This window comes from Cajanus cajan, chromosome 7 (genome assembly GCF_000230855.2).
Source record: "Cajanus cajan strain Asha chromosome 7, NIPB_CcT2T_4, whole genome shotgun sequence".
In the NCBI taxonomy this organism is placed as follows: Eukaryota; Viridiplantae; Streptophyta; class Magnoliopsida; order Fabales; family Fabaceae; genus Cajanus; species Cajanus cajan.
This window is the reverse complement of record NC_138523.1, coordinates 43,915,937-43,943,285: the sequence shown is the minus strand read 5'-3', so window position 1 is coordinate 43,943,285 and position 27,349 is coordinate 43,915,937. Positions and strand designations below refer to the sequence as shown.

Here is a 27,349-nt window from a genome sequence, read left to right as displayed (position 1 = left end):
TTTATTGTACATGTAAGGAAATCTGGAAGAGAGGCAAAGAATAGAACTCGTTCTACCTGACTTTAAGAACATCAACCGGATTATAAAAATAGTTAAGTGAATATACTTTAGAATTACATTTACAAGCAAAAAATCTCATCTTATTCTTCAGCTTTCCCAAACTCAATTGTAATATGAGCATGGTTACAACTGCACATTATACATCTGACTTTAAAGAGTGAGAATTTGAACGAGAGGCGTAGTTATATTATTTTACTTTTTGGATACATAAGCATAGTATTGTGCCATAGGAACAACAAATGCAATGACCAACAAACCTCCAACTACAAGAGTGAATTGTCCACGCTTCTCTTCTGTCTCTTCCTTGGTTTTGAAGTTAGACTCACGCTTGTTGTCTTTAAATGTTGGCCCACCAGGATCTGGAAGCCCATCAATGGCAGCAGCTAGCCGTTTAGCAGTGCTAAAAATAGCTTCATTGTACTTCTCATCCGTGGCCAATACTGCATAAATAAACCAGACATAGGTAGTTTTGTACCCCCTTCAAAAATTAAAAATGAATATAGCTGTTCCTTAATGAGTAACGTTCAGAAGATTGACTTGTTTTATAACTAGAAATTAATTAGAATGCATTCACAGTATAAGATTTATACATTGTCATTTAACCACAACCTGTTATACATAATAAAATTGTTAAACTTTTACAATAATTATTTTAAAAATCATATTTAACCTAATTTCCAACAAGTTGATAGTGTAAAATTTTTTATAGTTACGACTAAACACCCACTTTGGTCCCTAAATTTGGAAGATACTATCATATTAATTTGTGAAAGTAAGAAATTGTAAGATAAATTCCCAGAATGTCAAATAAGTCATTAAATTTAATTACTTACTATCATTTTGGTTCCTAAATAAATATCAATATTACCATTTTAGTCACACATTTTTTGAGTTTTGGACTAATTTGATTGTGAATTAAAGACTAAAATGGTAAAGTCTTCCAAATTCGGGAACTAATTTGGATGTATAATCTTATGAAAACGAAACTCTCATAAATAATACAAACTTGCAAGTACCTGGAAGGTTCTCAGAGACGGTGGCATCAAGGATATTTTCCCCCACAGCTTGGACAAAAGCAGGGCCACCAGTAACTGCTCCTTCTTTCTGACTGGTGACAAGAACCACAATACCTTTGTCGTTGCCTTCTTCTACAGAAGGATACCAACGCTCCAAGACTTGGTCAGCATACTCAAAAGCATCAGCTTTACTCTGCAACCAATCACATTATACAATCAAAACATTTCATTTAGAATTTTGTTTGGTCCTTTCATGCTCCACTTTAGTTGCATGGCAACATGGACAAGGTTGCACAACAAGCTCAATGCTCCTTCACAGCACATCATGTGAAAGCATATGAAAGACAGTTTATGACCTTAGTTAAAGCACGTAGTTGTTTAACTAACCGTGAGTTTTCTAACTGTAATAAAATTGATGTGAAAGTTCTTCCTTGATTCCAAATCAGACAGTAACCGCTTCAAATCAGACCTGGTCACCCTACTAAGCACTCCTGCATCGTCAACCACGTAAGAGTCTTTGGGTGGACCCTCGTTAAGCACATCAAACTCAGATGCCAGTGCATTGCCACTGAACAAAAGGGGGCTAAAGTTGAGTGCCAAGGAGATAGCCAAAGCTGCTAGGCCTTGTTGAGCATGAGCCAACCAGCTTGTGCATGGGGAAGGTTTGAGTGATGAAGTTTGGTTCTTTTTGAGACTGGAAACAATGGGTTTGGAGCAAAAGAGAGAATTTGACTTGGGTTGGAGAGAGGGAGACAAGAGGATTCTTGAGGGTGAAGGTTTGATGTTGAGGAGTGGAGAGAGAGAGTGAGGAGGAAAAATGGTTCCCATCATGAGGATCAACAAGGATTCAAGTTCAGAAGGCTTCTTCCTCTTCTTCTTCTCTTCCACATCATTCTTTGTCCTCTCATTTGGTTCAGATTTCGGGTGGTATTGATTGGCTGGCTGTGTTTGGAAGAGGATAACGTCTATTAGCCATGTAGGTCTTTTGGTCCACAGAACTAGAAAGTTTCATTTTCATTTATATTTTCCACTACTAAGCCAGCATTTATAAACAGATAAACATGGGACAAAATAGACAAAAGAAAAAAATTTCCATACAATATTATAAATGTTGTTGATTTTGTTATTCGATGAAAAATAGAATTTTACTTTAGAATGTGTGATATGCATAATATCAATGTAAATTACTTTGATAAAACTCAAATTTTAATAGGAGAAAAACACTACCAATACACACAATAGTGCATCTGCTAAGTAGGATTGTTTTATGTGAAGAATACATGTATTCTTAAGAACATTAATAAAATTTCACTTATTACAATGACTTTAAATGCCGCTGAAATGAGTAATTTTCCAAAAGTTATTTATTTTAGCCGAAACTAATGATAACACTGTCTCCATGCACTTTCTTTGATGGCCATTCTTTTCTCAAACCTCGGCATCACCAACACCAAACCCTTCTTTTCTTTCACCTCAAAACCCATAATTTGTGGGGCTAACAGCCTCACTTCCAAACGGAACCTCATCCTTCAAACTTCTCTCCTCTGCATTGGCGTTGGCCTAACTCCTCAAGTCCCAGTTGCGCAATCTTCACCTCAAGCTTCGCCGTCCAAATCGCTTCTTTCTAGCATTCAAAATACGACATCTTGGTTTCAGTTCTACGGTGATGGCTTTGCCATTCGAGTTCCACCGGAGTTTAAGGATGTCATGGAACCTGAGGTGCACTTAACTGCTTTTCTTTCAATTTTTACCAAAAATTTCCTAAATTACTCCAAAGTAAATTAGCTTTTTATCAATCAATTTTTTTCTTGTTCAACTTGGTAAATTGTAATTTAGAAAATTACAATTAAAAACTGATTGTGAAATGCGTAAATAGAGACTTGAAAGTGTCTATAATTTTAGTAATGACAGGTTTGTTTAACTCAGCTGAATCCAGTTTCAGTTAGTTGGAGTTTGATGCAGTAGTTAGTTAAGTAATTTTTTATGGTTGAAGATAATTGAGTAAGTTAGTCTTATCTTTTAGAGATCCCACATCCACCATTGATATGACAAAAATAGTTTATCCAATAGAGATCCCACTTCAACTAGACCCACAATCCACTTTCTTAATATGATATCAGATTATTGACTATTGTTGGGTTTATCGGACTATTTGCTATCATACTCGTGCAAATTTCAAGCCAGTAATATGGTCAAAATAGTTTAAATAAGTGAATCCTCCCCCTTATAAGCCAGATTTATGAGATTGAATTAGACTCATTATACACTTTCTTAATATTATTCGTTGAAATTGCAGAATTATATAAAGCTGATTGATCAGCATAATGCACCACTGTAATAATATTCATTTTTCCAGAACTTGCATATTAAAAAATAATAGCATTGAAACATTATGAAATTTTCAGTTGAGTGAGGTATTCTTCCATTTACTTGCAGGATTTCAATGCTGGACAGTCTCTTTATGGGGACAAGGCAAAGTCAAAGACTTTTTCAGCACGGTTTGCATCTTCCGATGGGTAATTTACTAATTTCTTTATTAGACTCCCAACTCCCTATTTTCTTGCAATACACTTGTGTATTTTAGAAGGAAACATGAGCATCTTGTCTGTGATTGAAACAGATCAGAGATTCTAAGTGTTGTTACTCGGCCAACCAATCAACTTAAAATCACTTTCTTACAGGTAATCTGACAGTCAATAACATTTTATCCCACAACACACATATCCTGCTGTCCACAAATATCTCAGTAAGGTATAATGTTTTCAACATGGTTGAGTAATTAATAACAGACAAGCAAGGCATTTTGCTATTTGTACATCAGAAACCCTTGCCTAAGTCATTGTCACGTGTCTGCGTTGGTTTGGCCTATCTTTTTGTCTTTCCCAATTTTTTGCTATCTGTTTCCTTTCTAGTTTAATGTTGAGCAAGTATTAGGCTCATTCTTAATGCAAGCTTTTCTTTTTTATGTTTTTCAAGAACTTGAACTTGAATTAGGAGCTTTTTGCTCTTAAGAATAGAGGAATTGATATAAAGTTTGCTTGGATAAATTTTTTCAGTAGCACTTTTAAGAGAAAAAAGTAGGAAGGGAAATCGAAATAAGTTTCTCCATAAGTTAAAACTAGTTTATACATAAATTAAAAATAAGATTTTGGAGAAGCTAATAGGAGAAAGTTTTTACAAATTAGCTTATACTTAAGCTAATTTTAGCTTATAGAGAAACTTATTTCATTTTTCTTGTTTATTTTTCTCTCCTAAAAGTGTTTCTGGAGACATGTAATCCTTATAACTTGGTATCACTTTACCTCTGCATGAGTTCAACTTTCAGAAGTGTACATAAATGTCTTTCTCCAAAGGAGAAATTATGTACAGCATACCAGCCATCAGGTTTTTGTGCCTATGTCATGACAAGTCACTGTAACAGAGATTAGATCTAGTCCTTTTTTTATTCTTGATGTGTGAATTCCTCAAGGAACTTATGTATTCTCCATTTATTAGAGCAGGCTCAGAATATAACTGATTTAGGTTCCCTGAAGGAAGCAGCAAAAATATTTGTTCCAGGTACAATTTTGTTTAAACGTCTAAGTTAATTTTGCTCTAAGTTTATCTTTATGTCATAGATTGTTATACCCTGAATTTAGTTATTTAAATGATATCATGTGCTTCGTTGCTCTTTTTGTTTACTCCTAGTTCTTGGTTTTGGTATTCCATTCTGCCCATGATATGCATGCAGGAGGCTCAACACTTTACTCTGCAAGATCAATAAAAATAAAGGAAGATGAGGGTTTTACGTAAGTCCATTTTCAACTGACTGAAACTATATAGACCTAGGGTTCTTTCTTTTTCAAAGAAAAAATACATAAATTAGTTCTTTTTTATTTTTATTGTTATTCAAAAAAAGAAAGAAAGAAACAGGGGTTGTCTTACAAAAGAAGGGCTATAAATAAACAACATTGATACCCTTGTCTCCCAATGTTTGATTGGGTAATCAAAATGCTAGTGTAGAAAACTCTGGATTCGGATGTGTGGATTAATCTTTTAAACCATTTTTATTTCATCTGGAACCAACCCTATTAATGTGTCTCTGTAACATTGAATTTTTCTATTGCATCAAATTCCAATATATTATTACCTTTTATAATTTCAGGACTTATTATTTCTATGAATTTGGTAAAGATGAACAGCGCGTAGCAATGATGACAGGTGTCAACAGTGGAAAGGTTTGTTGCTACATGCATTTTACTGATATTACTAACCCATCCACATATACTAGGATATGCAATTCAGCTAACCACTAAGTGGATTGTAGTGTTTAGTCTGAGGATTCTCAGCATGTCATTGGTTTCCCTTTTCAATAGTCATGGGGTGTCATTTCTTATCTACCATTTTTATGTATCAAAAAAATATTAGGACATGCAATGGTTGGATGGTAGGTTTATATCATTAATCATCAACTTTTGCTAGTTTATCAGTTCTAATAGAGCAAATTTTAATTACTTCTGTGGTGAAACACGGCAATCACTTTTATATCTCCACCAACGTAAATTACAGAAAAGTAAGATACCTGGTCCTTATATTCTGTAGGCTTTTATTGCTGGAGCAACTGCACCAAAGTCCAAGTGGGACAGCGATGGTGTAAAACTTCGTTCTGCTGCTATATCATTAAAAATTCTGTAGCCATGTGCTGAACCTTTGTTAGCTTGGTATGTCAACTCATAATTTCAACTTTTAAGTGATATGGTTTTAATATTTTCATGTAGGGTAATATATTATCTTCTATTTTAAGCCAAGATTTCATAGAGTATATTGAAGATTAGTTGTTTGCTGCTTAATAGTCTAAATTTGTATTTGAAGCTGAAGCCTGTGGTAAAGTATGTAATATTCCAGCTGCTGAGAATTGAGAATGTTTTTGTATTATACAGAAAATCACAACTGACTATGTAGGCCATTGATTTGATAAATTGCTTATCATTCGATTCTATGGCAAGAACAATGACTTGTTGTACTACTTTAACTGTTTGTGTAATACGTACAATTTTCTAGCTTCCATTTTAATGCTCTTTTTTTTCCCCCTGATTTGAAGCAGTTCTCTACTTGTCACCTGGATGATTGCAGTAATCTTGACACATCACATGGCTCATTGGGTGCTCAGCTGCCTGTCAAAGCTGAAAAGCAGTTCAATAATGCATTGGACTTTCAATTAATATTCTGTAGAATGTTGCGAAGTCACTGCTTTTACTGATTACTGAAATTTTGATTTAAGCATTGAAATTTGATTGCTTAAAATAATTCATTATTTTTATGAGTTGTCGAGGTATGGTTCTCACTTTTTGGTATAAGTTCATTTTCATTGCCAATTTGTATCATAAACCATAACTTTAACTTCTCTCTTTTTATTCTTTCATTTGCTCATGGAGTCAATCATTTTATATGAAAGTTTACTGAAATTTTGCGAGTGAGGGAGAGATCAGTAGAAGTCGATACATGCAGAATGCTAAGTAAAAAAAATAACTAACCAACCTGACTAATATAATATTAATGAACACTTGGCTTAAACAATTGATTGCTTGTTTCTGGACCAGTTGGAAGTTGGTTGCTTAGCAATCAGCACGAACGAGTATTTTAATTTGCTTAATCTCTTAATTATTTAGCATAATTGCACCACCAAAAATTATAAAGCTCGAACGCGACACATGACATAAGTATGATATGACACAACCATGATTATGATGCTATAAAATTAACATAAAATACAAATTTTAAATTAAGAAAGAGAATCAATATTTTAAGAGACGTACCAACAATACATTCTTTTGAGTACTCTTTCTATTATTGTTTTATTTAATAAGACTCACCTGTAGCATTGTAATTTCTAATAAATTTTAACTAAAGGAGTGTATTGCTAGACTCTGTCGAATTTTAAAAGTGAACATGAGTTATCACAGAACATTACTTTGGCACAAAACAAACAAGCACTTGTTCTTTGAAGGTTCTGCTAATGGTCTTAAACTCTTAAAGCTGGAATAACATGATCGCAAATAAATCTCTTTCAAAACCGTAAAAGTGATGGGTCTAGGTTCTCTCATGTAACATTCTTGTCTTATAAAATCTTTGTCCATAATTAAAAGAGAGGGAGAGAGATTTTAAATAGTAAAAATGATACATTTTACATGACTTCTTGGCACGAGGTAAAATAGCTTGCTTTGCAATATATGAGCAACTAATAACGTATAAAAGGGAATACAAACATCAAGTAAGTTTACTTTCTGAATGTTAGCTCTCTCGATATTCAGAAATAATTCAAAAAATATATGACTAGCAGTTTGTGGTCACATTCAACACTTCCTACCAATATATGGCATCTCCACGTTCTGACATATCATTTGTCAAAATTCTGAAACGTATTTAATAAGTTATCTTCGTACATAGAACCATATTTCAAGCCAACCAAAGTTGTTTATAACTACTACCTCAATTTCTTCACTCCATTTCGTCCTTATACCAGTCCAAAACAATTTGTTTCTTTCCACATTCTTTTACCCCACTGATCATCAGTGATCACCACTGTCAAAAAGAACACGTACTCAACTTCAATGCTCACAATGGCTTTGTTACCGTCACCACTCCATTTTTCAACTTCGTATCTTAGCACAAGCACTGTTGTGGCTCTCTGTGTATTCTTCTCACTCCTTTGCGTTTGCATCATCATTGGCCATCTTCTGGAAGAGAATCGGTGGGCTAATGAATCCATTGTTGCCCTTCTTCTGGTATAGACTCAACTCATTCTTCTAGTCTCCTTGTACAATTCTGTGACTTTTTATCTTATATATGTTTAAATATATTTTTAGTTTTTATAAATAGAGCAATGTTTGCTATTAGTCCCTAAATAATATATTATGGTAAACTTTGTTTGGCCTGGTTGCATAAGTACAGGGTTTGTGTGCTGGAACGGTGGTGTTGATGGTGACCAAATTTAATAGTACCAAGATTTTAATATTCAGTGAAGACTTATTCTTTCTTTACTTGCTTCCCCCAATCATTTTCAATGCCGGGTAAGTATGGTTATCAATTATCATGTTTCTCAATCTGTCTATTATTTCTGTACTAATTAATTTATTTGATTTGTTTTTATAATTTCAAATGGCATGTTAGTTTCCAAGTCAAGAAGAAACAGTTCTTCAAGAATTTCACAACTATACTGCTCTTTGGAGTCATTGGAACAGTAATTTCATTCTGTCTGATATCTGTAGGTAAGATCTCCTTTTTTCTGATAACCCTTTTCAGTTTCAAATTCTTTTAATATCAGAATTGAACCTTATGTTGAACACCAATGATAAACAGTTGCTTTCATAGTCAATTACATAATCTATGTGGATTGTGGAATGAACAGATGAAGACTCGATATAATTACTTCCTTAAATTCTCCAGGTGCCCTTCTGCTCATTCAGAGGATTGGCATATCTAACCTTGGTATAAAAGATTACCTAGGTGAGAAATAGTTCTTGGTTAAGAGCAATCTCACTCTCTGACTCTTAATCTACTCATCACTTGTCCCTCTATTCTGATTGTTCCTGCACTGTACATGTGAAGCCATTGGTGCCATATTGTCAGCAACGGACTCAGTTTGTACATTGCAGGTATATTCTAACCTTGGTGCATATACAAATATGTATTTCCAAATTAATATATTATCATTTATTGCCTTCCTTGTCCTTTTTGTGGTGAAGGTTCTGAATCAAGATGAAACTCCATTCCTTTACAGCATTGTATTTGGGGAGGGAGTAGTAAATGATGCTACGTCTATTGTTCTTTTCAATTCGGTACAATCGCTTGACTTCAGCAGCATCGATACTATTACAGCCTTGAAATTGTTGGGGACTTTCCTTTACCTCTTCTGCACTAGTACTGCCCTTGGCATACTAGTAAGTTTAACTTGCTCAATTTTGCATGTGCTTCTTTGAAAGACTTTTTAGACCAGACTTCAGGGAGGAAAAACTGAACCATAGCGAGAAATCCTTTATTTTGGATGTAAGGCTGCATATTCAGAAGTGCTTCCTATGGTTATATTTTCTTCTTTTGAAGTCAGCTGTTTTATTATACAAAGTTGAACATAAAATTTGCTCCATGAAAGCATTACACAGACATAATCCAATTACTAAATCTATTACTTGCTTGCAAACCAAATTTTAAATTACTAATTGTTGGGAGTGGAGATGCAGTTCTATTCTGACATGCTATATATGACCTTTTCAGGTTGGCCTTTTGAGTGCTTATATTATTAAAACACTTTACCTTGGAAGGTAGGAATTTCCTTTGCTTGTATAAGTTACTATCAATATACTCGACTACTAAACCAATCAAATAGATATCTTCCTGAAGTGTTAATAGGTGTCCCATCAATTTGGTAGAATAATATACTTCTTCAATGCTATCAAATTTGGAAGCTTGGATAAACTAGGATAACTTTGAAATGTTAATAATTAACTAACAAGAAAGTTACGAAAATGGTGTGATTGTTCAAGAAAATTCTGACGACTTGAATTAGATACACAAGGTTAAGACATTGCATAGATCCTTCTAGTTTACTAATCTCTCAAATATGGTTCTTTTAATTCTAAAATCTTGAATTGCCAATTGAGTCTTTACCAGATTTCGGTGTTGAAACTGTTAAGTGTTGCTAAACATTAGGGTTTCTTTGAGGTTTTGGATAATATAGAGAATTTTTATAAAAAAAAAACACCAATGTGTTAGTCCATGTAGCATCTCCAATAGTGCATTTAAAGTGAAGGTTCTCAACTCACTTTTGATAGGTTTTATCATGCTATATCAGATTTAAGAACTTTAACAACTTTTTTCTTCAATGATACAATGATCTAAGAACTTGAAATAAGTCTCAGTGTCTCACATATTATTTCACAATGTTTTTGAATCCTAAGAACTGGTTACTTGTATTACAACCAGTTCTTATGATGGGAAGGGAAGTCATGTCAGCCTCCTCAATAATAAGCCTGAATGAGAACCAGTTCTTAAACTTGAGAACCTCGCAAGAACTGGTGTATGGATCTATTTAAAAAGTTATTGAAACTATAGAGATTTATAGAATAATATAATAGAGTTACAAATATGACTTGTATGCCTTGTGGACGTTGTGCGATTCACCTCACTTAGTGCCTTTCATTTACAGGCATTCTACTGATCGTGAAGTTGCACTTATGATGTTGATGGCATATTTGTCATATATCATTGCTGAGGTACAGAACCACCATCTACAAAATGCATTGTAGTTGATATATTTTATTTATTTTCTTCAGAGATGTTGAATAAAAGTGCTTAGGTTGAAAGATATTTTCCACCCTTATATATGATACTCATTTTTAATGTGGTCCTTATATTAAAAAAAGTTTTCAATTTTTTCACAACATATATAATTATTGTCAAATTATCCTATCATTTGTTGTTAACTTGTTACAACAACATTGAGATTGACAAGAATTTACTGTGAAGTATAGGGAGAAAATTTAAAATAAGAGATAATACACAAGGTAAAAACAACGGAACAAATTGATATCATAATAGAGTTTTCTAGTATAAGAGAGTTATAAATTCTCTGCAGAATGGCAAAAAATACTCGGTAGCAATGAGAATCGTAAATGCAATTATTCACTTCAGAATTTCAAGGTATATATACATACGTGTGGCTTGTGCAGCTTTTAAGTCTCAGTGGGATTTTGACTATTTTCTTCTGTGGCATTGTTATGTCACACTATACTTGGCACAATGTTACAGGAAGTTCAAGGACAACAACCAGGTAAATACATGATCTTTTAACCCTTTTAACCGGGAAAACTTAATTCAGTCACCTAAGATTGGAAATGCAATAGCAGTTACATAATTATGAGATTTACTAAAATCATTTCATTCTATTGTAGCATTCATTTCTCCTCTCTTCTTTGAGAGTTATTCAGCAATCTAAACATTGTTTTGATGCTTCTTGCAATTACAGCTGACATAAGTTTAAATAGAAGTACATAAAAATAAATAAAAATTAATTAAACAAACAAAACTAGTTATAATATTAATTTGGAAAATACTTTAACTATTTCAGGCACTCCTTTGCAACCATCTCATTCATTTGTGAAACCTTTATATTTATATCTGTTGGCATGGATGCTTTAGACATTGACCAATGGAAAAAAAGCAAAGCTAGGTAATTTGTCATATATCATTGTTTTCATCAAGGTCAAGGAACACATAATATTCTATTTATATTATTAATCATTTTCTTAACACATTACCATGTTGTTAGAGCAGTGCAGGAACTTCAGTTGCTGTGAGTTCAACGTTGTTTGCATTAGTGTTGATTGGAAGAGCAGCTTTTGTGTTCCCTATTGCAAATATTACAAATTGCATAAAGAGAAGAGAGAGTTCCAAAATTGAGTTTCGTTCACAGGTGATTGTTGTGGGCTTCTAATTCCTCAATCGTTCACATTTTCAGTTGACCTTGCTGAATGTCCGCTAAACTATTCAAAATGTCAGTTTATCATATGGTGGGCAGGCCTGATGAGAGGTGCAGTGACTATTGCTCTGTCTTATAACCAGGCAAGTACATGATATAAGGTTTAAAGTCTGTTTGAATATAAACTTATAAATGTTTTTTGAGAGTTTCTTTACTAAAAAATATTTTTTATTATTAATAGAGAAATTTTAAAAAATATTTTTAACTTATATTCAAACACATTGTTAATATGTTTATTAGTAATTGCAAATATGGCAAAAATGATCCCTACAATGACATGACATACATCTAGACTTGTCACATGTTATCTTAAAGTGGTCAATGACATGACATGTCTAAATATAGTCATGTCATCACTAAATAAGTACAGACCATTTTAAGAGAAAATAGAATTTACGGTGACCAAAACCAACAAGAAAAAAATGAATTAAATCTAAGAGGCTAAAAACATATTTTAACTGTAAGTTTATTCTTTTCTGAAAAATTCATTCTTAGCCAGACATTTCATCAGCGATGCTTTCAAATGTAGTTTGCTCAAGCTAGGAGATCATCAACTCAAGACTCTTCACTAATGATCACCTCTACTATAATCGTGGTCTTATTCAGTACTGTGGTGGGTTTCATATTCTATAGATATAAACAATATTATTTTGCATCAAGAACAAATAAGTAATAATATGGTTGCTTCCATTGCAAACAAACCAAAATGCAAACAGGTATTTGGTTCCATTACAAAGCCTCTGATTGAGGCTGTGCAACCAAGGCATTTAAAACCATCCATTTTTGACTCCACTGATATTCCAGAAGATTTGAGACTCCAATTGCTAGAAAACAATGTTCCAATTATTCAAAGGCGAAGTAGGCTAAGTTTGCTAATGAGTTATCCAACCACAACTGTTCACTACTTTTGGAGGAAATTTGATGATAAGGTCATGAGACCTGTATTTGGTGGAAGGGGTTTTGTTCCATCTGTTCCTGCCTCATCATCTGCTGAATCAGAGGAGATTTCTTGAAACACAAACAATTTATCTGATTCTCTTCACTTTTTCTTTCAATAGTGTGATTCACAAAGGGTGGTCTTGTTTGTATATCTATAATTGTACTATATATTTGAAACATTTTCTCTATACAATGCCGTTAATTAAATAGAAGAATCGAATCTGAGACTGATGTGCGAGATGTATAGGTTATCATGTCACAGATTTTGGTTGTGTTGATTTCTTCAAAATAATAATATGGAATTTTAATTCTTGTTTAATACTCCCTCCATCTCACAATAATCGAAGTTTAAGGTTTTTACACATGGATTAAGAACAACAATAAATATATCACTTTTTTTTATGCAATTTTATTAAAATAGTCAATTTTCTCAATAAATACATTAATTTAAATAGTTGTAATTGAATAAGTTATGAAAGTAGAAAAAAGTAATTAATATTATATAGAAAAGTAAAAACACTATTTATTTTCAGACATTTTTCAAATGTTAAAACTAAAATTATGTGGAATGGAGGAAATACTTATGTAATCAATATTTGTTTATTGTTTCTCTCGTTCATAAAACACGTTTTAGGTTTGATGAGTGAAAAGTTTCTTTTTAAAGAAAAGAAAGGAGGACAAAAATATGAATTGTTAAAGGAAATACATCAATGTTATGGTTAAGGATTCGTTTCAGAGTTGACACAAGATATTAAGCGTTCAAACTATCACCCACATCCCATGGATATGTATTCAAATTAATCTCCCCTAATGATACTTTCCATGTTTGGGGGCATTCCTCACTAGAGAGATCCCCCAATGTCTAGGGGCTGGTTAGTGTGTGTCTAGCAACACATTTTGAACTTGAAAAATCACGTCAATAGCAAAGCTTCCACCTCTTCTGTGAATATTGACATGAAATCATATGTACTAACGTATGTTATTGTTTAGATTCAAACACGCTTTTAGCATATGCAACTAGGTGAACTATTAGCCTACTTTGGTCATGAGAAAATAGATAAGAAATAGGGTGAAAAAAATGAAAATAAACAAGTAAAAATAAGTGAAATTATTTGATTGAAAAGAAATAAGAGCAAAAGTAATAGACTTTATCCTCTTATTTATTTTTCTTTTCTTTCTGTTATACATATCTTGTTTCTGTCATATTTTTTTATATATTTATTTTCAATCAAAAAAACAAATTTTTACTCTATTTTTTTAATCTATTTTTACTTATTTTTTATTTCTCATGGGTCTAATTTTTTCCCTCCTTACCAAAGAGTTATAATTTGAACATGTGCAGTAAGTAACCCTTTGATGTTTTCCATTCTACCACTTTTCATAACAAAAGAAGAGTCAAAGATTAAAATACAAAAGCAAACATGATCTCCTCGATAAGTCAGTTGACATTTTAACATGGTCGTGTGATTGTAAGAAATTTTTAATCTTACGTTACGCATGGGATATTGTAAGAACTTGGTACAAACTCTCACTTTCTTTATCAATTTTTACTTTTAATCTCTAAACTTTTATCATTTATCATTTTTAAGCTCTTGAACAAATTTTTATTAGTTGTAGTCTCTAAATTTTTTTTACATAAATAAATTATTTTTACGTCAAGTATTAAAAATATTAATGGAAGAAAAAATTCAAGAATAAAATAAGTAAAAGTTTAAGAATTGTAAAAAAAGAAATTCCAAAAATTAAAAGTAAAAATTGATAATAAAAAATTAAAAAATTAAAAACAAATTTAATTCTTGAAAATAACTAGTTCAAAGTCGTAAAACCGAAAAAGAAAAAAAAATGGTTCACAACAAGACAGTGGGAATTTTTTAATTACAAGATCACTCTGTTACTTTTTCCCTTAACAAATGAAAATCTATGTAATGTATTCATTATTTTCTTTTTTATTTTAAATGTAAACTTATCATTGATAGACATTATTATGTATTATGGGAGCTTATACCTAAATATTATGATATAATTGATATGGACTTTTATGTGTATTTGGGAGGAGTGACCAATTAGAAAGCTAAAATTTCCAACTTAAAAGGAAATACAAACAGCAAGTTTACTCTCTGAATGTTAGGTTTCTCTCAATATTTAGAAATAATTCCAAAAAAAAAAAATATGACTAGCAGTTGGTGTCACACTCAGACTCAACAGTCCTGCCAAGTGCCAAGAAATGCTATCTCCACGTTGTGACATCCTTTGTCAAAGTTCAGAAACGTGTTTATTAGTTTAGAGAAGCAAGGGAACCAAACTAACGCCAACTACCTTTCTTCCTCATTCTTTTATACCATTATCACAAAAGAACACTTACTCAATCCAAATGCTTACAATGGCTTTGTTACCCTCATCACTCCATTTTTCATCTTTGTATCTCAGCACAAGCACCATTGTGACTCTCTGTGTATTCTTCTCTCTCCTTTGCACTTGCATCATCATTGGCCATCTTCTGGAAGAGAATCGGTGGGCTAATGAATCCATCATTGCCCTTCTTCTGGTACAGACTCAACTCATGCTTCTAGTCTCCATGAATAATTCTGTGACTTCCTAGTTTTTATCTTAGCTTCTTTTTGAATAAATTTCTACAAAAGTACTTCTAGGAGAAAAAAAAAAGTAAAGATAAATAAACTTTTTACTTTTCTGTAAGTTAAAACGTTAAAACTATCTCATTATAAGTTAAAAATAAGATTTGAAAAAAATTAATAGGAGAGGGTTTCTACAAATTAGTTTATAATTTTAATTATTAGAAAAACTTATTTCATTTTTCCTTCTTATTTTTTTCTTCTAAAATTGTTTGTGAAGAAGTTTACCCAAATTAGTAAATTTTGCTTGGCTTGGTTAAATAAATGCAGGGGTTGTGTGCTGGAGTGGTAGTGTTGTTGGTGACCAAGTTTCATAGTGATAAGATTTTAATATTCAGTGAGGACTTGTTCTTTCTTTACTTGCTTCCCCCAATCATTTTCAATGCCGGGTAAGTATGATTATAACTTGTTATCATGTTTATCTATTTGTCTATTATTTCTGCATTAATTTGTCTATTTGATTTGTTTTGTGTAATTTCAAATGGCACGTTAGTTTCCAAGTCAAGAAGAAACAGTTCTTCAAGAATTTCACAATTATACTGCTGTTTGGAGTCATTGGAACAGTTATTTCATTCTGTCTGATATCTTTTGGTAAGATCTCCTTTATCTGATAACCCTTTCCAGTTTCAAATTCTTTTAATATCAAAACTGAACTTAATGTTGTTTTCATTGTCAATTACACAATCTATGTGGATTGTGGAATGAACCGAATGAACACTCGATATAATTACTTCCTTAACTTCTCCAGGTGCCCTTATGCTCATTCAAAGGATTGGCATATCTAACCTTGGCATAAAAGATTACCTAGGTCAGAAATAGTTTTGGGTTTTGAGCAATGTTACTTTCTGTCGCTTAATTTCATCATCACTTGTCCGTCTATTCTGATTGTTTCTGCACTATACATGTGAAGCCATTGGTGCCATATTGTCAGCAACGGACTCAGTCTGTACATTGCAGGTATATTCTATCCTTGGTGCAAATACAAATATGAATTTCAAAATTAGCCTTCAATCTCTCAAATTGTTGGTAAGTTTTTTTATATCCCACAAATTTAAACTTAATCCTTATAGTCCTTATAATTAAAAAATATATATTTTAGTCCCTCGGGGCCTCCAGTATCATCATTGACAAAGGCGGAGTGAATTAGTTGTGCAACATCGATTGATTTATTGTGATATTTTCACTGATAAAGAAACTAATAGGTAAGTTTCACGTGACAGATGTAGTATTAGGTAAGTTTTACATGACAGATTCATTAAGGACATTTGAGAAGAAAGACAAAAATAATCCTTTCCCAAATTCCAGGACTACAGAAAACAAATTTAAATTTGGGAGACAAAATACAAATTTACCTCATATTTAAGGAGTAAAAGCATACGTAAGTCTCAAAATTAATACATTATCATTTGATGCCTTCCTTGTCCCTTTTGTGGTGAAGGTTCTTAATCAAGATGAAACTCCCTTACTTTACAGCATTGTATTTGGGGAGGGAGTAGTAAATGATGCTACATCTATTGTGCTTTTCAATTCAGTTCAATCGTTTGACTTCAGCAGCCTCGATGCTATTACAGCCTTGAAATTGTTGGGGATTTTCCTTTACCTCTTCTGCACTAGTACTGCCCTTGGCATAATGGTAAGTTTAACTTCGCAGTTTTGCATCTGCTTCTTAGAAAGACTCTTTAGACCAGATTTTCAGAAAAGAAAAACTGAACCATAGGGAGAAATTCTATATTTTGGATGTAAGGAAGCATACTCATAAGTGCTTCCTATGGTTATATTTTCTCCTTCTATCCCATGTCTCATTATGTGCATTAATAATATACAATTTGAACATAAATAAAATTTTCTCCATCAAGACATAATTTAATTACTTCATCTATGACTTGCTTGAAAACCAATTTTAAATTACTAGCAATTGGAGTGAAGATGAAATTCTATTCTGACTTGATATGTGATGAGTTTTCAGGTTGGCCTTTTGAGTGCTTACATTATTAAAACACTTTACCTTGGAAGGTATGAGTTTCCTTTGCTTGTACAAGTTACAATGAATAAGGTTAAAACATTGTGTAGATCCCTCTAAGCTTCTTGATTAAATTATCAATTCCTTGCATAATTTAACCAAGAAACCAACTTTAAAAATAAGAACTTAAGAAAGACTAGTAACATTTACTCTATTCCTAGAGATAAACACCATTAGTTACTATACTTCAATTCAAAGGTTCATAAGTATTTTTCAATCACTTTAAAACCACAAGTTCAAGTTAAAAGAGATTAAATCATAAAAGAATTAAGTAAAAAAGATAGATCAATAATATTGAATAACAACTGAGATTAATAACTTAAAATATATACATGAGAATGGGTCGGGTTATATCAAATCCCAAAAGGAGAACTTAATTGCATAGACATGAAGCACGATAAAAATAGTGAGGAAAGGAACAATCTTGATCTTGAAGTCATGAAAACTCTCTAACCACCACACACGCTCCAAGAAATATCCCCCTAATGATATGTCTCGAGATTCCTCTACTTTGGGTCATAAACTCTTTTGTCTCTTTTTAATAATAACATATTAGGGAATAACAAGATAAAGACCTCTGGAATTATGGCGCTAAGTGTGGATTTAACGCTTAGCATGAGAACTAAGAAAACACAAATTTGTAATTACTTAGTTTGTTTGAATTTTTAATTAAGCCCCTAGAGTTTGAATTTTAAAAATAAGTGTTAAGAATCAATTATAAATTTTAAATTACGTGGATTTGATAATTTAATGAAACTATAGGTATTTGTGGAATAATATAATAGATGAACAAATATGACTTGTATGCCTGGTGGAAGCAATGCAATCCGCTACAAATAGTGCCTTTGATTTGCAGGCATTCTACAGATCGTGAAGTTGCACTTATGATGTTGATGGCATATTTGTCATACATGATCGCTGAGGTACAAAACCACCAACTACAAAATGCTTTAGTTTGCTAAATGATTTTTTTTTATTTTCTTAAAAAGTTGAATAGTTTTTTTTATAAAATAATGATATCAAAAGATAAGTAATTTTATGTCCATAAAACATAGAGTAAAACATTTTAATTATCATAAAATTTATTTATTATACTCTTTTCCACCGAAAAAATAGAAAGAATTTTCTCATTTTTTCTTACTTCTATCTATTCAAATAACACAACTCATCGCTCAATATTATCAATTTAACCAATTGTTTAATAAAATAAGAGCATGTTGCCGTTTGCATTGCCGTTTGAGATGTTTCAAACAAATATTCCCACTTTCCTATCTGAAAAACAGAGAAGCAACTCTGGAGTATTTTGGAAAAACGTACGTTCATGTTTGGGTAAACGGTTACATAAACACACACTAAATAGTTATTTCCAAGTTCAAATCCATTCTGCTCTTCACAGCATTTCATAGGGAGTGACTGAAAACATTGAATCAAGACAAACAAGGTAAAAACAATTGAACAAATCGATATCAAAACAGAGTTTTCTAGTATAAGAGGGATGTATATTCTCTCCAAAAATGGCAAAACATACTCAGTAGCAATTAGCAAAGAACTTCATAAATGCAGTTATTCCCTCTAGAATTTCAAGCTATATATGTGCCGCTTCTGCAGCTTTTGAATCTCAGTGGGATTTTGACTATTTTCTTTTGTGGCATTGTGATGTCACACTACACTTGGCACAATGTTACAGGAAGCTCAAGGACAACAACCAAGTAAGGACGCGAACTTTAACTCCTTTTAACTGGGAAAAAAAATAGTATTATATATTAATGTTAGTCAATCAACATAGATGGGAAATTTAAAAACAAATACAAAATAATGAAATTTACTAAATCATTTCATTCTACTGAACCATTCTTTTCTCCTCTCTTCTTTGTGGTATTGAACAATGTAAACTTTATTTTTATACTCCCTTCAATTAAAGTTGACAGAAGTTTGTCTAGAAGTAGGTAAAAAGAATTAATTAAACAAATGAAACTAGTTAGAATCTTAATTTGCAAAATACTTTCTCTATTTCAGGCACTCCTTTGCAACCATCTCATTCATTTCTGAAACATTTATATTCATGTATGTTGGCATGGATGCTTTAAACACTGATCAGTGGAAAAATAGCAAAGCCAGGTAAATAAAAACGTCCTTGTTGTGCACTGTATAGCACGAAGTAATACCATTGTTTTAGACAGGATTTGCATCGCCACTGATGCAACCATATTTTAGTTCATAAAGTTCCCTCTGTTTTCGTCAAGGAACACATTATATCCTCATTTTAATATTGTATTATTTTCTTAATGCATTGCCATATTAAGCAGTGCAGGAACTTCAGTTGCTGTGAGTTCAACGTTGTTTGCATTAGTGTTGATTGGAAGAGCAGCTTTTGTGTTTCCTATTGCAAATATTACAAATTGCATAAAGAGAAGAGAGAGTTCCAAAATTGAGTTTCGATCACAGGTGATACTTGTGGGCATCTAATTCCTCAAACGTTGACATTTTCAGTTGACCTTGCTGAATTTCTGCTAAACTATTCAAAATGTCAGTTTATCATATGGTGGGCAGGCCTGATGAGAGGTGCTGTGACTATTGCCCTAAGTTATAACCAGGCAAGTACATGATATAAGGTTTAATATGTTTCATAGTCCTTGCAAATATGGCAAATTTTGGTTTGTCTTCAATTATTGTTTAGTTTCAATCTTTACAGATTTTAAAATATTTAAAAATGATCCCTATGATAGTATGATGATATGACATGCATCTAGACATGTCAACCCATCTAGACATCTCAACTTGAATTCTAAGTTTATTCTTCTCTGAAAAATCCATTCTGGACCACACATTTCGTCCGAGATGCTTTCAAATGCAGTTTTCAAAATCCAAGAGAACATTAGCTCAAGACTCGACATTAATGATCACCTCAACAATACTCGTGGTCTTATTCAGTACTGTGGTGGGTTTCGTATTCTATAGATATAAATAATATTATTTGCATCAATATCAAATAAGTACTAATATGGTTGCTTGCGTTGCAAACAAACAAAAAATGCAAACAGATATTTGGTTCCATAACAAGGCCTCTTATTGAAGCTGTGCTGCTAAGGCATTCAAAACCAGCCACTTCTGATTCCCCTGATAGTCCAGAAGATTTGAGATTCCAATTACTTGAAGTCAGTGGTCCCATTAACCAAAGTAATAATCAACCATTTCATAGGCAAAGTAGCCTAAGATTGCTCACAAGTTATCCAACCACAACTATTCACTACTTTTGGAGGATATTTGATGACAAGTTCATGAGACCTGTATTTGGTGGAAGGGGTTTTGTTTCATCTGTTCCTGGTTCATTATCTAGTGAAGCAGAGGAAATTTCTTGAAACACAATTAAGCTGCTTCTCTTCATCTTTTCTTTCAATAGTTAATGCACAGACGGTGGTTTTGTTACTTTTGTATAACTAAAACCGTAATGCCTATTTAAACCATTTTCTCTGTACAATGCCAAAAGTTGTTACATGGAAAAATCAGATTTGAGGGTGATGGGTGAGATGTATAGGTCATCATGTCAGATTTTTTTTGCTGATGATTTCTTTGAAACAGTAATATGGATTTTTTGTCTATCTTTCGAAGACGTTCATATAATCATATGCAGCATTGAATGATATGGTGAACAAATTGGATGGTAGATTGACAGGCATTGGCTTCAGTCGCTTATATATATACATATATAAGATTTTTTTGCTGATGATTTCTTTGAAATAGTAATATGGATTTTTGTCTATCCTTTGAAGACGTTCATATAATCATATGCAGCATTGAATGATATGGTGAACAAATTTTAGCATATGATTATATGAACGTCTTCAAAGGATAGACAAAAATCCATATTACTATTTCAAAGAAATCATTAGCAAAAAAATCCTTTATATATATATATATATATATATATATATATATTTGTAATACTGGAACTACGCTACCAATGGATGTGGACCTATAAAATAGTCTTGATGAAGGATTTGTTTCACACATCTTAATAAATAAGCTAACTTCTTTTATTGAAGAAATACATCATAACGTTATGGGAGGGGGCGGGAGAATAGTTTATTCTTATGTGGTTCCCCGCCATGGCTCATAATGTAACCACATTACCTAATCCTGTTACACCTGAAAAGTGAAAATGACAAGATTCATCTACTATAGAAAGCCCCTCTTATATAGGAGACGTTCTAATGTTTGTGAACCGATTTACCCTACTGAATATTGACCAATGTCTATTTCTAACGTTTTCAGAGAGTAGTTACCCCTTTGTAGCATATTGTTTTTGAGGAAGGGCCCTCCAACCAATATCCCGACGAAAGAAGCCTCCAGACCAGTTAACTTTCTCAACAGCTTGATAAGCTCGATCACGTGCCTCCTCGAGATCATTTCCCTTGGCAGTAATCCCAAGGACACGCCCCCCAGTTGCAATAAATCTTCCTTCAGAGTCAAATGCAGTTCCTGCATGGAATATCTTGACACCTGGAGCAACAAGCTCAGCTTCTTCAAGGTTTTCAATCAAGGTTCCCTTTTCGTATGATCCGGGGTATCCATTACTTGCCATTACCACAACCATGGCAGACCCGGGAGACCAATTCAGTGATATGCCATTCAACTCTCCTCTGCATGCTGCAAGCAAAACTTGTACCAAATCAGACTCCAACCGAACCATTAAGACCTGTTTATAATTTCAAAAAAAAAAATGATATGCATCAACCGTTAGCATGGCTCCAATATTACTAACATAAAACATTGGGATAATGTGATTATCTATTATCAGTGGTTGTATCCTTTGCATTTTGTAAATAAACTAATGATTGTGTGTGTACATGTGCAAATGTTTGATAAGATTTGAGTAGGGGTGTTCATAGATCAAATTTTTGAAAAATTTAAACCAAATCGAACAAATTCATTTTATAAAGTGGATCACTTAACCGATCTGTTTTTTATAAAGTGAATTAGTTTGAATTTTTTTTAAATATAGATCCAATTTTTTAAAACTAGATCAGTTTAGTGCGTTACGATTATCTACTTTATACTCATGTGAGCATTGCTTTTTTTTAAAAAAAAACTAAGTTGAACTGATCCACTTTGTAAAAATGGATCAAGTAACCAAAACGGTTTTGCAAAGTAGATAGGTTCAAATTTTTTCTCAAATATGGATCAGATTTTTAAATATGGATCGAATTGTTTTGAATCAGATTGGATTTTGCACATCATTAGATCTAAGATATAAGTGAAGTATAACTAAAGAAGAGCTTTGAAAGGTTGGACAACAATTTGTCTATCAGCAGAAATATCACAGGACATCAATTTGTAATTTGAAAATAATAAAAGAATAACATGGCAAGATATGAAATTTAGAAATCGTTGTCACTTGACACATTTTTCAAATGAACAAAAGGACAAAAGAATTATAAAAGAAAAATTGCAAGTCTTTTGAATTAAAATCTGCATACATCCACCAAAACATGTGATCAGGAACAATGGACATATCTAAATGAAAATTACGAGATTTCTAAAGAAATTTTTTTTAATAATGCCTTTAGAGTTCTAGCCTGTTATAATGTATTTCAATGGTTAATTACTTACATTAGAAAGTGAATTCATTTTAACAAGTTTCTTATGAATTTACTGACCTGGCACTCTGGATCACCAAATCGCACATTATACTCAATTAACTTAGGCATGCCAGACTTTTTCTCAATCATAAGCCCAGCATACAAAACCCCGACAAACTTGCTACCTTCTGCTGACATTCCTTTTACTGTTGGGATGATTATAGAATCCATTACTATAGATTGAAGTTCCTTGGTTAATATAGGAGCTGGAGAATATGCACCCATGCCACCAGTATTTGGCCCTGTGTCACCATCACCAACTCGCTTATGGTCCTGAGCAGATTCTAGTGGAATTGCATTTTCTCCATCAACCAATGCAAAAAATGATGCTTCTTCTCCTTCTAGAAATTCCTCAACAATGACACGACAACCTGCAGAACCAAAATCACCCTTCACCAGCATTGAATCAACAGCTTCATGCGCCTCTTCCAGTGTCATGGCAACAGTAACTCCTTTTCCAGCAGCCAGTCCATCTGCTTTGATAACAATTGGTGCTCCTTGTTCTTGAATATATTGTTTTGCAGCAGATGGGTCAGTGAATGTTTTGTACTGCAATAGTAAACCAGGATTGATAAGAATTTCTTAAAGAAAAAGACGTAAACAAGGTCAAAGGATGATGGAGACGCACACACATGTATACATATATTCAAGGAGGATATGACAGAAAAGCACATACATGGAATTAAAATAGAGAAATAAGGGCACAACACAGTGATTCAACTAATTATACCATATTATACATAAATTCTTAAATATATTATATTCTAACTTAATTAATAGAACAAGAGGTAAGTCAACAACATTCATATTGACTATCAAGGAAACCCTTTCAGCTAAACAAAAATCATATCAAGAAACTAAAGCAATAAAGTTTTAACTGATCCACTTACTAATTACTGATTAGTAATTTACAAAATTCATGGAGAATCTACTTATATGATACAATACATGAAAGTATGCACAAATATCATTACAACAGAATAAGGATTAAATAGTGATTTGGTTAATGAGATTCAGAATAAGACAGACCTTGGCTGTTGGAATATCATACTTGTCACACAAATGCTTCATGAAATTCTTAGAACCTTCCAAAGCAGAAGCCTCTGCAGATGGACCAAAAGTTGGGATTCCAGCCTTAACTAACTCATTTGTAAGACCTGCAACAAGTGGAGCCTCAGGTCCAACAACAACAAGTCCCACCCCTCTTTTCCGGCAAAATGAGATTACTGCTTCTCCATCATAAATATCAAGGTCTGAGATGCAAGTAGCATTTTTCGAGCTAGAAATCCCTGCATTGCCTGGGGCACAAAGTACAGTTTCACAGGATGGTGATCGTTGCAAGGCATAGCAAAGTGCATGTTCACGTCCCCCTCCACCAATAACCAGAACAGTCACTGTTTCTTCTAACGCACAAGGAATTAAAAAATAAAAAAAATAAAAAATAAAAAGAGGCAAGAAAAATCAGTAAATGAATTAAAGTGATTAAATACTCATATAGTCATATATAAGATATTGAATCTTCTAAACTCTGAAATCATAACAAAAGCAGAAGACTGAATTAGTTGCACTTGTACCCATACAATATAACATATGATGTGTATCATTGCAATCCACAAAAAACTGAAAAGAGAAAGACAAGCCACCACTGCAAACTTTTCAAGTCATTGACCCATTCAGTAAAGATGGTTGTTGTTCCTATTGTCAACAGCTTAACAATTACTCCAAAACTTCATTCTATTAATATACCAAGCGTTTGCACTGCAGTGGGAACAAAAATTGGGGATTTAAGATATTAGGTGTAGTATATATATGCCACAACAGCCTATACTTGCTTAATAAGAATTTCAATCAGTATTAACCAAGAAAGGGCCAACCTCAGGCAACCACTTTGAAATTCACTCCATAATACTGTGTCTAATGATTTTGGGAACCACATTGGTTATGCTAATGTGGCCATTGACCAATAATAACTTTAGAGAACACAATCTCTAAAAAATTAGGAATGAAAATATATAATATTGCAATACAAAGATAATGGGAACGAAAAGATAGAATAATTGCAGTTCTTACGATAATTGTTCTTTGTGTCAACGCCAACAGGTGATGATTCCGAATACTGAGCAGCACATTTGAAAACACTGCGGAACGAGCGTGAGGGTATATCCCGGCCAAAACTATGACCAGTGGAGCTCAAATTCAATGTTTCAAGGAAGAGAGAAGAAAAGTTGTGAAAAGTAGACTGGTGTCTGAACCCAAATGGCTTAGAAACTGCATGCTTAGTGCATTCATGAAGATTCAAAGAAGCTGCAACATTGAAGGTGGCGCAAGACATTCTACTCCCTGTTACAAAATAATCCAGTTTCAGAAGAAATGGCATAACCGTGTAATCTTCCTAAGAGACGCTGAGAAAAAAAGTAAAATAAACAAAGGCAAATGTGCTTAAATTTTCAAAGCAGCACTGTTTAGCTGAAGCATCGTATTTTTGCAAGTTGCATGTTGGGTTTTAGGCACAAAATCTTATGAGTAAATTTATCAAACAGCTTGTGTACTTGGAGAGGAAAGTTGAGGTGGTGACAAACAGAGAGTGGGTTGAAACACGATAAATGCTTTTAATGGCAGAAACATGTGCGGTGGCAACGAGAGATTAGAGATTGAGTTGAGAATATTGACTACTGAGATGAATTTTACCGTTGAATCACAACCTCGCTCTGCACAGAATCTTGTTCTCGGATGTTTCTCCGACAAAAACGATGTGCACCGTCCTGTGTTTTCCCTTGCCTCTTCATAAATAAAAAAATTACCGAAAATTTTGAAGAGGTAGCCACTAGCCGCTAGAGCTGTCAAAACGGGTAACCCGGCCCAATCCACTGCGGATTGGTGAGTTAAACGGATTGGCTCATCTAATTTAAAAAAAAATGTAATTTTTTTTTAATGTACAACTAAAGCCCAAAATGCAAATGCCTTTACTCGAAGGAAAATGCATGAGAAGCATTTTAAGAACGAACCTGGAAGTAGCGGTGGCTCGCGATGGGCTCACGATGCGTGCGGCGGCTCGCGGTGCGCACGGTGGCTCGCGACTCGCTGTGCGCGGTGCGGTGTGGTGGCAGGTGGCAGCGGTGCGGTGCGGACTGCGGAGTGCGGACTGATGAGGGTGTGAGCCTGTGAGAACTAAGAGCTAGAGTGCATCAAACCCAAACCCTAATTTGGCCCAACCCGTACTGAAATTTTTAAATATATTTTGCCCAAACCGGCACAAATCATGGTGAGCCGGGTTCGCTCATTAGACTTAGCCATTTTGACAGTTTTAATACAAAATATAGTAATGTTAAAATATTAGTTTTATAATAATTAATATTTTAATATATGCATTTCATATTTTATATATATATATATATATATATATATATATAAAAGAATCCAACTTTGTAGTAAAGAGGTGTTTGATAATGATTATTTTTCCTTTATCAAGAATTTGAACTTAAAAAAATAATTTATCGTGTTTAATTTGTAAATTAAAAATTAAAATTCATATTTCTAAGTTAAATAAAAAAATAATACAATAAAAATGTAATTTTATTTTTATTTATCTATTTAATATAATAAAAATCATTGATTCTCAAATAATATATATAAATATCCTTAAAAATATATATGATCAACTAAACACATTTTAACCATTCTTAAAAATTATAATTTTACGAAATCACGATTCTTATGCATGAAAAAAAAAATTATTTACAAAACATCATTTAAAGGATTTATAATAACTCACGCATTATACTCAACTAATTGTCTAGTCTCCTCAATCTACTTAATCTATTTGGTCAACTTAGTATCTAATTTCATATAGTAGAACTAGGTAGCACTTAAGCTTATCAGCTTTGAACTTTAAAAGAGGTCAAGGAGTTATAGTTTATTGTCTTGATCAAGCCTAAAAGCTTAAGTTGTCAAGTTTGAAAACTTAAGTTGTTAAGCACAAAATATGAGTTATCAAACTTAAAATTAAGCTTAAATGGTGAATAAACTCAATTTTTGCCTAATTTTTGGGTGCATGACTTTATTTTGGTGGTGCATGATTTCTAGAGATTTTTTGTTTTGATTTTGCATTACCTCCATGTGTTGGAGGAGTTATTGCACCATTGGAAGTTTTTCATGACTATGGTGGTAAGGATGTTGGTGATGCTTGTTTAGTTTTGTGTGGATATCATTGTCATTGGTTACCAAATAATATATAGTTTATTTTGGCCCAACGATTGACAGTAAATATTTTTATAAAAATCTATAAATCCACTGATGTATTAGATGTAGTACTTCACTTTTATCAATATCAATTTACCAATTATATTAATTATAATAATATATGTATATAATGTTTTTTATTTAGTATTATTATATATGTTTAATTTTAATTCTCATTGAAAATATATATTATAACTTTTATTTATATAGTATAGAAACTCACTAGTTTTATTTTTAAGTGTTAAGGGTTTTGAGTTCTAATCTTATTTTTTATTTTTTTTGTTAAATTTTTT

General features: G+C 32.8%; 5 protein-coding genes across 9 annotated transcripts; 3 read left to right on the top strand and 2 right to left on the bottom strand.

Moving 5' to 3' along the window:
- Window positions 1–118: 118 nt before the first annotated feature.
- Window positions 119–2,033, bottom strand: TLP18.3 (thylakoid lumen 18.3 kDa protein). The gene is made up of 3 exons (XM_020382565.3): window positions 1,464–2,033; window positions 1,077–1,269; window positions 119–500 (listed from the first exon to the last, which is right to left on the bottom strand). The coding sequence occupies exons 1-3, from the start codon at window positions 1,905–1,907 to the stop codon at window positions 253–255; spliced, it is 885 nt and encodes a 294-aa protein (XP_020238154.1). The 5' UTR covers window positions 1,908–2,033; the 3' UTR covers window positions 119–252.
- A 402-nt stretch (window positions 2,034–2,435) lies between these two features.
- On the top strand, window positions 2,436–6,386 carry LOC109810813 (tagatose-6-phosphate ketose/aldose isomerase, putative (Mog1/PsbP/DUF1795-like photosystem II reaction center PsbP family protein)). The gene is made up of 8 exons (XM_020374382.3): window positions 2,436–2,795; window positions 3,513–3,592; window positions 3,697–3,757; window positions 4,577–4,634; window positions 4,807–4,864; window positions 5,221–5,293; window positions 5,658–5,776; window positions 6,160–6,386. The coding sequence occupies exons 1-7, from the start codon at window positions 2,490–2,492 to the stop codon at window positions 5,748–5,750; spliced, it is 729 nt and encodes a 242-aa protein (XP_020229971.1). The 5' UTR covers window positions 2,436–2,489; the 3' UTR covers window positions 5,751–5,776; window positions 6,160–6,386.
- A 1,092-nt stretch (window positions 6,387–7,478) lies between these two features.
- On the top strand, window positions 7,479–12,847 carry LOC109810801 (sodium/hydrogen exchanger 1). 3 transcript variants are annotated; one of them, XM_020374368.3, is made up of 14 exons: window positions 7,481–7,840; window positions 8,007–8,125; window positions 8,226–8,323; window positions 8,502–8,561; window positions 8,664–8,710; window positions 8,801–8,995; window positions 9,327–9,373; window positions 10,258–10,324; window positions 10,781–10,881; window positions 11,179–11,280; window positions 11,385–11,523; window positions 11,610–11,672; window positions 12,119–12,202; window positions 12,306–12,847. In XM_020374368.3, the coding sequence occupies exons 1-14, from the start codon at window positions 7,667–7,669 to the stop codon at window positions 12,600–12,602; spliced, it is 1,593 nt and encodes a 530-aa protein (XP_020229957.1). In that variant the 5' UTR covers window positions 7,481–7,666; the 3' UTR covers window positions 12,603–12,847. The 3 variants fall into 3 exon arrangements, with proteins under 3 accessions (XP_082915901.1, XP_020229957.1, XP_082915902.1); XM_083059776.1 differs by having other exon boundaries at window positions 7,708–7,840; window positions 8,002–8,125; XM_083059775.1 differs by lacking the exon at window positions 11,179–11,280 and having other exon boundaries at window positions 7,479–7,840.
- A 1,947-nt stretch (window positions 12,848–14,794) lies between these two features.
- LOC109808094 (sodium/hydrogen exchanger 1) lies at window positions 14,795–20,819 on the top strand. Of its 2 annotated transcripts, none has more exons than XM_020370932.3 (14): window positions 14,795–15,073; window positions 15,429–15,547; window positions 15,652–15,749; window positions 15,907–15,966; window positions 16,069–16,184; window positions 16,597–16,791; window positions 17,125–17,171; window positions 18,035–18,101; window positions 18,787–18,887; window positions 19,195–19,296; window positions 19,485–19,623; window positions 19,710–19,772; window positions 20,033–20,116; window positions 20,220–20,819. In XM_020370932.3, the coding sequence occupies exons 1-14, from the start codon at window positions 14,900–14,902 to the stop codon at window positions 20,535–20,537; spliced, it is 1,683 nt and encodes a 560-aa protein (XP_020226521.2). In that variant the 5' UTR covers window positions 14,795–14,899; the 3' UTR covers window positions 20,538–20,819. The 2 variants fall into 2 exon arrangements, with proteins under 2 accessions (XP_020226521.2, XP_082915899.1); XM_083059773.1 differs by having other exon boundaries at window positions 14,796–15,073; window positions 16,069–16,115.
- A 371-nt stretch (window positions 20,820–21,190) lies between these two features.
- On the bottom strand, window positions 21,191–26,031 carry PUR2 (Glycinamide ribonucleotide (GAR) synthetase). Of its 2 annotated transcripts, none has more exons than XM_020370889.3 (6): window positions 25,823–26,031; window positions 25,506–25,717; window positions 24,888–25,157; window positions 23,847–24,220; window positions 22,836–23,366; window positions 21,191–21,874 (listed from the first exon to the last, which is right to left on the bottom strand). In XM_020370889.3, the coding sequence occupies exons 3-6, from the start codon at window positions 25,147–25,149 to the stop codon at window positions 21,458–21,460; spliced, it is 1,584 nt and encodes a 527-aa protein (XP_020226478.1). In that variant the 5' UTR covers window positions 25,150–25,157; window positions 25,506–25,717; window positions 25,823–26,031; the 3' UTR covers window positions 21,191–21,457. The 2 variants fall into 2 exon arrangements, with proteins under 2 accessions (XP_020226478.1, XP_020226512.1); XM_020370923.3 differs by having other exon boundaries at window positions 23,847–24,217.
- Window positions 26,032–27,349: the final 1,318 nt, after the last annotated feature.